This window comes from Symphalangus syndactylus, chromosome 19, assembly GCF_028878055.3.
Source record: "Symphalangus syndactylus isolate Jambi chromosome 19, NHGRI_mSymSyn1-v2.1_pri, whole genome shotgun sequence".
NCBI lineage: Eukaryota > Metazoa > Chordata > Mammalia > Primates > Hylobatidae > Symphalangus > Symphalangus syndactylus.
Genome location: NC_072434.2, coordinates 68045510 through 68057309, shown reverse-complemented (window position 1 = coordinate 68057309; position 11800 = coordinate 68045510). Strand labels below are relative to the sequence as shown.

General features: G+C 40.7%; 1 protein-coding gene across 7 annotated transcripts in view; it reads right to left on the bottom strand.

Annotated features, from left to right (window-relative positions):
* Positions 1 to 2266: 2266 nt before the first annotated feature.
* The window catches only part of DISP1 (dispatched RND transporter family member 1), a 176528-nt gene continuing 166994 nt past the window's right edge, over positions 2267 to 11800 (bottom strand). For all 7 annotated transcript variants that reach the window (XM_063613965.1, XM_063613966.1, XM_055234042.2 and 4 more), the window contains one exon: positions 2267 to 5877. In XM_063613965.1, the coding sequence (XP_063470035.1) occupies positions 2290 to 5877 (3588 nt within the window). In that variant the 3' untranslated portion in view covers positions 2267 to 2289. The remainder of the gene's footprint in view (positions 5878 to 11800) is intronic.

Below are 11800 nucleotides of genomic sequence, written 5' to 3'. Positions count from 1 at the left end.
AATCTGGAGATGAAATAAATGTGAAAAGGGTTCACTGCTGCATTCAAGGTTCAGGGTAATTAATCAGAGATAGGGGATGCGGGATGGGGGACGGGGGAGGCCCCTCCAGCCCCCGGAGCCAGAGCAGGCACGGTGCACGGTAACCATGCCTCCCTGATGGAACCCAGGGAGGAGACATAGGATGTTCCCCCTCCTCCCTCTAGTCTTCATTTTCAAATCAAATGATACTTAGCTTACCTAAAAGTCTTCCAGGTTAGATCATCCATAAAGAAATTGGCGGTTTTTTTATTGCCTTTAAATTCAATCCGTGTGGGTGCCCAAGAAAAAAGTGCTTTTGGGCCACTAAATTTTCACATAACTTTATGGTTACACATTTCAGAGGGAAAACAAAGACTCTAGTGTTGGGTATCGTGGGTCCTGTTTTCAAGTGCTCCTTCTCCTCCATATGCCCCCTTATTTATCTAACAGAATTAAGTGCGATGGGAATGGACATAAGCTCCTGAATGCCAGTGTTAAAAAAACTAACTGGTTTGGAGAGGCAGCTTAGCAACAGAACATGTGAGAGACCTAGAGGGTTTAGTTCCCTGTACGCTGCCTGAGAGTTGGCTATAATACTTGAGCAAAAGTTATTTCCGTCTCTATGTGAACTAGCAGGAGTGCCATCCAGATTCCTGGGGGCTGGTCCTCCTCCTTGCGGTGTAATCAGAGTCTGTTTGTGTACCTCAGCTACACAGTGCGTAGATGCTCAATCTGTGTTCACGGGATGAACTCAGTGAACTGCGAATGTTAGCAGGAGGGATGTTTGCTTTCATTTCAGGGAACAGAATGAGGACAAACTGGTAGAAAAACTACAGGACAACAGATTCCGGCTCAACCAAGGTAGACGTGTAGTGAGCTACTGGTCACTGAAGTGTTCAAGCAAAAGCTGGAAAGTTACTTAACAAATATGTGGTTTAGTGGATGTGGGTTGGAGTCAATGACCCATAAGATCCCTTCCTGCTTCTGACAGCTTTTTTTTCAGGCCCTGGAATAACATGCAGATCTAATTTGGAAAACTATTCTCAGAAAATAACCAATATAACATTTGGAGGGAACATTGTACTTACAAATATTTCCACTGTTTTCTTCGGAGGACCAAATTGGAGGTAGAACTCCAGAGGGAAGCAGAATGCAGAAGAACACTTCCAGGATGGGGCTGGAATGCACAAAGGATCAGTTGACACCCTATGATGAGGGCTGTCATCTGAAGCGTTATCCAGAAAGCATGCTCCAACAGCTCAATTACTGTCGACTGATGTAACATGAGATACACAAGTGTCATTTAAGATGCTGCCTGAAGGCTTAGCATTTCCAGGTGTTAGCTGCACAAGAAAATAATCTTTAAGTGTCCTGAGACACTTTTTAACAAAGGAGAAAGAAGCCTTCTAAACATGGCCCCTTAGGGGCAGAGTTGGAAGCAAAACTTCATCCAAGTTCCCTTGCTCTGAATGCTCACCTGACCTGGATCTGTCTCTGGCATCACGCAATGTACCCTGTGAAGTGCAGCACTATTTTGTGTGATCACATCTCTTCATTCATGCCCTTCCTTCTGTGCCTTTAACATAATTGTGGCCTGACACAGATGATGCTCAGGCTCCTGGGTTAACAGCTAAAATAACGGAACAACTGTACATTTTGGCTAAAGTGGAAAAGACACTGGTGTGGATATAAGTGTGTTCTTGGTTTCATGTAAAGTCTACTGAAGCAGACATGTGGGATGCATTATTAAGGTGCTTGGTAATTGATTTTTTACATGAGGCCTCACCAAAAATGTAAATTTTCATTTAGTTCTTGGATCCCAGCTGAAGTGGCTCTATTAAAATTAGAGCAATTCCTAGTATTCATGTTGAGCAATCAAAAGTCCTGATTACTGCCCACGAAATACACTAGAATGAGGATACCAGGTGAATATGGTGGCCCGGGAGAACGGAAACTTTAAACTTTAAATCTCCGATTCACTGCAGTGGGAGGGTAGAAAGAGAGACAATTATTTTTCAAGCTGGGCATAAATGTAAAAAACAACTATACTTTTTGAAAATATAAAATCCAACAATCATCCAATCCAATAACCTAACACACTCAGCAGATTTGTAAGTTTATTGTTCCTACGGAATATAAAAATATTCTATAATTGTTAATGTGAAACATGCTTGTTGCTGTATTTTTGGGCTTCTTTTCTAAGCTTCTGGATTTTACTTCCATGTTAAAAGAATAATTGAGGCACTGGTTCTGATTTGAATGCTGTATTTATTATAGTGTTTTTATTAACAAACTTTCACCAGAAAGTTCCGAGTGTGTTAATACAGCAGGCACATTGGCTTCCATGTTTGGCATTTGACAGTCCACAGAATTGCACTTCACTCTCACAATTCTGCCACAACTTTGTGAATTATCTGGGCAAGACCTACAACTAGCCTCCCCCATTAAATGATTAAATATGACTTTTGGTTCATTCTGATTGAAATGTTCTGAGTTCACACTTGCATCCGTCTGTGACAAGCTCGGCTCCACTTTCCCTCCTGCCTTGTTTTCAGTCCCTCCACTGCTCTCCATATTGCTCATGTCTCTATTTTTACAGAGTTCCCTTTGTTTATTCTCGGGGTCGCAACACGTTTTGAGTAATGATCCAGTGCTTCTGCAGACAAATGATGATGGCTCTGCCATCTTTGGAAGATGCTCTTCTATGCTCCTCTGAAGACTGTGTACATTGGTCTTGCCAATTTTTTCTTGGGCCTGAATGTGCTGCACTGGGTGGAGGAAAAAATTCCTAGGCAGAGAATTCTGCATTCCAGCTGGCTTTACTCTGCCCTGCAGGCAGGGACAGTGGTGGATGTGAGTGATGGGGTGCACAAAGCCCTCGGTGGTTTGGTGTGTGGCCTTCAGAGGTGCCACGCCGTTTTGGATCTGGACAAAGCTGCTAGCAGTAGGAGAGCACTGGTGGCACAAGCAGTCCCCCATCTGCTGGCAAGAGTGTGGGCCATATTTCAAGCGTTTGTAGGCATTTGGGCAGCTACATCTCTGATTCAGAGAGAAGAAGCGACACATGGTGTGCTGTTCAAGAGAGGGCTGTAACAAGGCAGAGCCAGTATCATTTTTAGTGCTTTTGCTGAGTTCACTGTTGTAAGCTGCATGCACAGGCATCCCTAAATTCTTTGCTTGGCTGTTGAAAAATTCAGAGCAGATGTGGGTCTCTTCATAAGTGGTCTTCTCAGAGGCAGTGCAGCTGTGGGAAGCCAGAGGTTCTAATTCATAAAACTCATGCTCCAGTTCAGATTTTGGGCCCCTGGGATCTAAATGATAAGCATTTATGGTATGTGTTTTGCTTTGTCCCTTGTCACTAGGACTTGTAGACAAGGCATGGGAAAAGGCACTGCACTGTAGTTTTTTAGGTAAAGGAATTTGACCACAGGTACCCTGTGGTCCAAGGCACCGGCACATGCACTGGAAAAAGAAGGTGGCGAAAGCCCAACTGACACACATGATGAGCATCATGAAGGTGCCCAGCTGGGTGTAAGCTAGAACTGTGGAGGGCATCATCATGGCCCCTGCCACGAAGGTGGTCAGGGCAGCCATGGCAATCGCAGAGCCCATGCGACTCAGAGAGAAGATCACTTTGCCTTCTCGGTCGGGATCTGGAGCCAAGCGGTAGGCAACCCCATAATGAACGGCAAAGTCTACAGACAAGCCGACGGCAACCGAAATGGTGACAGATTCCAATACATTTAGCTCCCAACCCAGCAGGACAAGAGAACCAACAGTGACAAATATCGTTCCAGCAATTGAAATGATGGCATAAAGGCTTATGATGATGTTCCAAGTTGTCAGCAGCATCACGCTAAATGCAACAGCAACTGACAGCCCCATGGCAATGAGGGTGCCATCAGAGAGGCTATCCTGGAGGTCATAGAACTCCAGATTGCTGACAAACCAACCACTGCTGAGGCCTTCAGGGGCCGAACTCAGCTCATTGGATATCCACGAGTCCACCTCTTTATAAAACTGATGCATCTTTTCATAAGCCAGTGTGAAGAGGTAGGTACTCTGGAACTCTAACACCACTGCCCTGATAGTATCATTGATATCAAACCTCGGCCCTGGGGTTTTGCTATCCAAATGGTATCCTGTACTCCTTTCCAGCTCCATGATAGCTCTCTTGATGCACAGTTCAAAAATCTCTTGCTTGTAGGGGAAGCTCCAGTGGCTGCAGCATGGGTACAGGGCAGGCTCATCACAGTCCTGGTTTTCCATCCACTGTTTGAATGTCTCAATGAAGCAGCTGGTGAAGTCCTGTTCATCAGTCTGGTAAAAGAATGTTTGGTTTCTCAGTTTTTGACAGAAGTGCAAGATCCAGGCCTGGGAAGCTGGGCTGGCGATGTTAAAACTGCTATCTAATGTCAACTTCCCTTTACTCTTGGGATTTAGTGGATTGCCATTGTCTTCTGGGGACACGCCCCAGATTACTGTGATGGGCATGTGGAGCTCCTCGCCATGGTGAACACGTTCAAACATGAAAAGCTTTTTGTATTCAGCATCATAACGCTCAAAAGGATGAGACGACCTGAACACCTGGAACTCGGATAACTCCAGTGAGGGCAGTTTCATCTTTGGATTTATACATACAATGTAGGCCCCACCTACAGTTAAGGCAAGGAACCAAAACAGCCAAAGGTAGCGAAACTTAATGACAATGCATGGCAATACTTTTTCAAAAAAAATTCGAGATGCTTCTGAAATGGCAAAGAGTACTTTGTGGCACTTCTGGCAAGCCACTCTCCAGCAGCTTTTGTTATCATATATTTGCTGCTGGGGCTTTTTGAAGCAAGTGAATATATTAAGAAGATATCGCTCATGCAGCACAACAACTGCTGGAAGCCATGTGACCATCAAAACGTAATTCACCAATATAGCTGTCCCCGCATAAACCCCGAAGCATCGGATTGCTGTAATGTTGCTAACATAGTTAGCATAAAAGGCGGCAGCAGTGGTAAAACTGGTGACGAACATGGAGAGGGCAGCGTGCTGCAAGGTGATGCTTACTGTTTCTGAGGTTTCGGCATGAGGCTTATCAAATTTTGTGTAGTTCCAAACATCACACAGGACAAAAGCATCATCTGCTCCAATTCCAACCAAAATAATGAGGGCAGTGAGGTTCATAAAAGGAAAAAATTCGAAGTGAAATACTACACGATACAGAAAATAGGAAACAATCAAAGAACTGATTATTGCAAACATTGTCATCAGAGTGATAAACATGGACTTGGTGTAGACACACATGACTAAAAGGACAATCACAATGGCTATGGCAGGATACACAGTATCCATTAGAAGATAATCCTGAAACAAACTGTGTTTGATACCAAACTCAATCCCGGTGATGGTAGTCACGCCATCAGAAGAGTTCCAGTTTTCAAAGTTGTCCAAGTAAATGTTCATCATGCTCTCCCCTTTCTCTGTGGGAGAGAAGAGCATGCTGTATTTTAAAGCTGGCGTGGCATAGTCAGCCGTCTTTGGGGTCATAAAGTCTTTGTCCACCAAGTAATGGAGGATCTGGTACACGGCATTGTACTTGGTACATTTGCGTGGCACATTGGTGCACTTGAGCTGGTCCTTTCTTCTGGCTGCCATGTCCCAGCAGTCTGGCCCCAGAGTGCCATTTTGGTAGTGTTTGGCACAAGTCCGAAGCAGCTTCAAGGTATGAGAAACGTCTCGCTCGACTATTTTCTGACAGGACGATCTATTGTTCAGAATGGCGATGTAGTTTCCCAGTGTCCAGCTGGGGCAGCAGGAGGCAGCAGTGGTCCTCTGGCAGAGATCACCAAACTGGGGATGAGATCTGATCTGCAGATAGAGACAAGCAGAAGGACTACAGTGTAAATTGGTTCACAATCGTTCACAACTGGAAAGGTCTGCACTAAGGTGACCTTGAGGGACAGGGAAAGTTACAAAAGCTAAACAATTATCCTCTTAAATTAGGAATCAGTTTGAATACAGGGCGAAATTCCCCCTAAATGGCCTCATGTTACAGGATGCCCTTTAGGTTACTTTATTCTGAATTAAAAACTACTGTTTGGGGATGACATGCAAGTGTGAAACAACTTCAACCAATGCTGGTTTTGTTTACAAAAGGAGATCAAATTAACACCTACTTAGTCAACAAGACTTTTCAAAGCCACTTTAAAAAGCAATAAAGTGGACAGGTTGTGAAGCTTATGTATATACATGCATGGGATTAAGAAAACCGTACATTTGATATATGAAACAAATTTGTGGTTTTGCCTAAAATTCTGGTTATCAGCATGAAATTGTTGGTGACCAAAGTACTATATTTCAATCAACACAGTTAGAAGCAAAGATGATATTCCCTAGAGAACTGCTTTGGTGTGAATGCTTGTGCTCCTCCCAAATTCAAGTTGAAACCTAATCCCCAGTGTGTTAGTGTTAGGGGGTGTGACTCTTTGGAAGGTGACTAAATCACAAGGGAGGCGCCCTCATGAATGGGAGTAGTGCTTCTATAAGAGGTCATGAGAACACATAGAACGCCCCATCTATGAGGAACAGGTCCTCACCAGACTGAATCTGCTAATTACTTGATCTTGAACTTCTCAACCTCTAGAACTATAAGAATTAAATTTTTGTTGTTTATAAATTACCCAGTCCAAGGTATTTTGTCATAGAAGCCCAAACAGATTAAGACAAAGACTGTTTGGTGAATCAAAAAGTGACCCCAGTAATATCAAAAGTGCTGATGCCAAGAAGCATAAAGATTTGGAATAAAAGTGTTTCCTGAAGTATGAGTAGAAAAGGGCAATGTTTCTAGATTAAAATATGATTTATATCTGACTTTTAAATTGGTATATACAATAAAATAAATGCCTAAGTAAGAATTTAATTATTTCTTCCATAAAGTTTATTCAAATTGGCAAAAATCCTTTTTTTGAAAACTTTCTCTTTTGGTAAATGAGGGCCTGCTGCATATCAGCAAGTATGATAATTCTGGATTTGGTGTGGACAGTATTTCACTTAAAACACTATTCCTGGAGAAGGCTTTCCATCTTATGGCTATTGTTATAAAAAACTGAAAAATTGTTCCATCACTGGTTTGCTAGATTAAAGTCTGTACCATTCCATCCTGTAAATTAGATGAGTAGCCCCTCTTCTCTGAGATGAGAATAAAAAATATTCCTCTTCTCCTGAGCCTGACCAGAGACTTCTCTTTAGGAGAACTAGAACTAAAGATGACCTGGTCCTATCAGTTTCCCTCATCTCTATTTACCAAAGGCTGTTCCAGGGAAGAAACTCCAAAGTTCAAAGAGGAAGTGAATATTTTTTTTTCTAGTAGGATTAAAAACACTCTTTACCTTGATTAAACTAGGCTTCATCAATCATGTATTGAAATGTCTTCTCAAAGCACAGCAGAAGCTGGCATGAATCACCGCTTCAGAACTTGGACTTACCCAAGAGCCAAGTTACCTATGATCCCTGAACTCTGTTTATCAGGATACTTTCCTGGGACTAATCCTGTGGGGGTGGGGTATAGATGAAACAGGACAGGCCACGTGTTGAGACTGTGGAAGTTGGGTGTCCTATTTCGACAGTCCATTATACTATTTCTCTACTTTTGTATATGCTGGAGAATTTCCATAATAAAAAGTTGTTTGTTTTTCTAAAGATATGCTATTGAGGGTAAAGAAAAATGAACCCAAAAGGTTTTTGTTCAAATGTACTAGAATAATATTTACTTTAACAAAGCCTTAATTTTAAAGCTTATTTTTGAGGAGCAATCATAAACATTCCATAAACTAGGATAATTCATACTTGACTGTTTCCAGATAAAAATATTCACATATGCTAACTTAGGGAAAACTGAACCACCCAACAACAGGAAACCCTGGAATGGCATCTCACTGGTTTTCATGGCAGATTACCAGTTTTACCTTACAAAGACGTAACATACAAACCACTAGGGTCAGCTTGATGAACTGAATGAAAGGTAATGCAACCCCAATGTCTGACAGTTTTCAGATGGAAGAAAATGAAAACTGTCTATCTATTATGAAAATCCATTATCAGCTAGAAGGAAAATACCTGTAGTTGCTGAAATAACCAAATGCCAAAGATAAAGGACGTGGAGTTGCCAACTAAAACTGGGAGAGAAAGCATAGAATTCTGTCTTGAATAACCTTTTCAAATAATAGCACATTTTTAGATGTGTATAGTTGACCAAAGATTAAGAAGTTAGACATTATAAACACAGACTAAATACTATTTTGATGGCTGCTATTAAAAACAAGTGCTAGTAAGTCACTGGGGAGCCAATCCTCCAATTCAAAGATGGTACTGATTGATGGTCAACCTTTGGGAAACCAGTTTTTGAGAACTCATATGGGGTAAGAAATAAGGACAGAGAGAAGACATCATGACTGGTTTTCTCTACCCTGAGTTGGATGCCAACACCCTGAATTTAAAGGAATGGAGTTCAAGGAATTGTCTGTACTTTTAGGGAGTAAGGTCATATGTTCTTGATCTATTCATCCATTCAAAAGCACATTTACTGAGCATCTATACAAGATGAATAAGGCACAGTTGTCCTTCCTCCAAATTGTTCACAGTGTGGCAGGGAAATCAGACACAAACATAAATAACTGTAATTCAAAGCGAGAAGTATGGTATTATATGTAAGGGCTTATGGTGACCTGCAGAGAAAGTACCAAAGTCTGTAAGTATGATGTGACAATGGCACTAACTTAGTCATGTGTGACTGAGATACAGAAACACAGAAGCATGTATTATATTATGGGGCTTAAAGAGACTGGAAAGCAGGTATGTCTTCACCCAGAACACAGATATGTTTTTGCCATATTTTTGGAAGAGGGATTCATAGGAATAATTTCAAAATCTTTGAAGTTTATAAAAATAAAAATGGAGTTAGTGGAAGCAACTTCTTATAACTCTCATGAGGAATATAGCCCTTCTAATTCTAGTTATTCACAAAATGGATGTTTAGGGGAATCATTGTGCTTATGTGGTTATAACATGTCTTTGCACACTTCCCTAGTTAGATAGTGGCAGGGGTGGAATTGACTTAAAATAGAGGGTAAAGGAAGAGAAGAGAGAAAAAGAAGAAACCAGCAGAGAGTTTTAAATGATACCTTAACTTTTAAAACTATTGGCTAAGTTGAAGATATTTTAAGAAGCTGAGAAAAGAACAAAAGGGAGGAAAATTAAGCCCTTAATACCAGGTTCAACTGACTGCTGGACCCTCCTCCCCGCATAACCAAGCTCCCTATGTATTAAATGTTTAAGGGGAGCCTAGGGAGAAAAGAAAAAGCAAGGGCTCTGTAGCCCTCTTTAAAACAAGAATAGGAAAACATGCTTCTGGGATCTTCTAAGCTTCAGGGGTTTTCCAGCTGTCCACAAAAGTCACCCTAGTAAACAGTCTCTGACACCAAATTTCAAATCCCTTTACAAGCTGAGTCCTCAGAGCTCCAACTTCTACATTGTACAAAGACTATGGAACAAGTAAGTGGTTTCCAGCAGAGTCAAGATTAGAGAGACTCACTTCTGGTTACTAACGACACCAGTGTGTCCCTTAGGATGTCAAAGGGCAGAAAGAGGCAATGAAGAAGAGTAGGGGAATCAACTGAAGCTCCTTTTGAAAGTGTGTAAGGAAACAAGCATTTCTGTTAAGAGGTAGACAACAGGATCAGGAACAGAAGTACTTCACTTTGGAAACCAATGCTGTCTGAATTATGAGTATAAATGGCATGTAATTTAAACAAAACCTAGAGTTTGAACTAAATGTGCTGTAAACACAGGCAGGTGACAATTGAAACATCTGGTCTCACTGAGATATTATACTAATTACCAGACGTTTTCTGGAGTCAACCCACCAACAAGTAAGGTCTTCTGCTTGCTATCGCTTCGTTGTGCCCCATTTAATTTCATAGTTGTTAATAATCAAGTGCCTCCGTATAACAACCAGGATTTGGGGGCTGGGGGAGAGGAACAACTGCCAAGTAGTCTTAAGATAACTCTGCTCGAACCACTGTAACAAATAAAAACCCTAACAATGTCTTGAACTGGGAGACTAAAAAAAGGTACAGTAATAATCTTAAAGCCGAACTGTTAATCAACAGTTATTACTTAAGATATCAGATGAATATATTATCTCTATGAGAAAGGTTTATTATTTCAGGTTTATAGAGTTTGAGACTAGAATACAAAGGTGTTTATAATTGGTAAAAAAAAAAAAGTATTTAACAAGTTAAAATGATAACCATACTCTTTGAGGTAGACTTTTGGGGCTTTGATCACCTATTTATTCATTTGTTGGTATGGATCTATAATTGGCCATACCAACCATTCATTTTGACACGTGTCTTGAGTCTGTTTCTCAAATTCTCACAAGAGCACCACAATACTACTCTCTTCCTAATTAAGTGCCAAAGCACATAGATAATGCTCTTAGTTGTTGACTTAGAAAATATGTACTAAAAACATGTAGTTGTACTGTTCTTGCCAGGGATTACAAACTTAAACTCACAGCTGTCCAATCCTTATCAACTCGGTAGAAAGACAGACTTAGACAAGGAGAGCACATCTATTCCTTTAGATAGTCTAAATTATGCAAATGCAACAAGCTAAACCATTAGGAAGCCACATACTTAGATTCCATTGCTTTGATCTCTTATAGAAATGCTTTTACTGTAATGTTTTCTTGCTACCAGCCTACCTATGTTTTGCAAATCAGCTGAACTTTAATATTGTGTCTCTTCTAAGCACGCTGTTAAAAATTTTGTACACAGAGTCACACTTCTTTTATGAAGACTATGGGGGAACTGTCTCCTTCCATCTTAGCAGGAGGAAAAGCTGGGCTTCTAAAAAACAAATTTGTTACCCTATTTATATGACTTTTGTTACTGATTGTGAAATCCTTTTTGCTCTGGCTGCTGGGAGGTTACAGATAAGTTTGCAGCTCCCATCAGCAAATGTACAAGATTGTGGGGTGTGCAGTATTATAAATCTCATCCTTGGCTTTATTATTTTCCTCCCATTGTTTTCCCTTCATGTAATTCATTCAACTTATTTATCTTATCCTTTGCATATGCTTTTCTGTAAACTACCTCAACATGATGATTTTTATCATCTATCTATATAAATCATGTTGAGGTAGTTTACAAATATATATATATATATATTTATAGAGAGAGAGAGGAGAGATGAAAGACTATACTACTTTTATTTATGAAAGCCACCATGGCATACTATTGCTTATTGGCTTTTAAGTCTCAGAGTCTAACATGTACTCATGGAATAAACTGCTAGCTCTTTAAGAAAAAAAAAGGATACTTATTCCAGACCACAGTGACTTTTTAAGCTTCATTTGTGTGGGAAATGGTATATACAGGAAACAAAATGGGGGAGGCATCTTCCTCACTAGAAGCATAAAGCAGGGTGGGTAAAGGCAGACACTGGAGTTCATCTTGGCTGGATTCCAATCCTGGAAGTGCCCCTGACCACAGATACGAACTTTCCTCAACTAAAAAATGGGCTATTTAGTATTTAATTCATAACACTGTCATTGGGATTAAATGAAATAATGTATTACAGTATTTAGAACACTTCCTGCCACATGGTAAATACTCACTAAATATCAGCTATTTATTAACTGAGTGAATTCAATCACTTCAGAATCTTCAGGAAAGGGAAGGTCTGAAGATCAACCAAAGGTAGAAGAATGAGGACAAGAAGGAATAGAAGT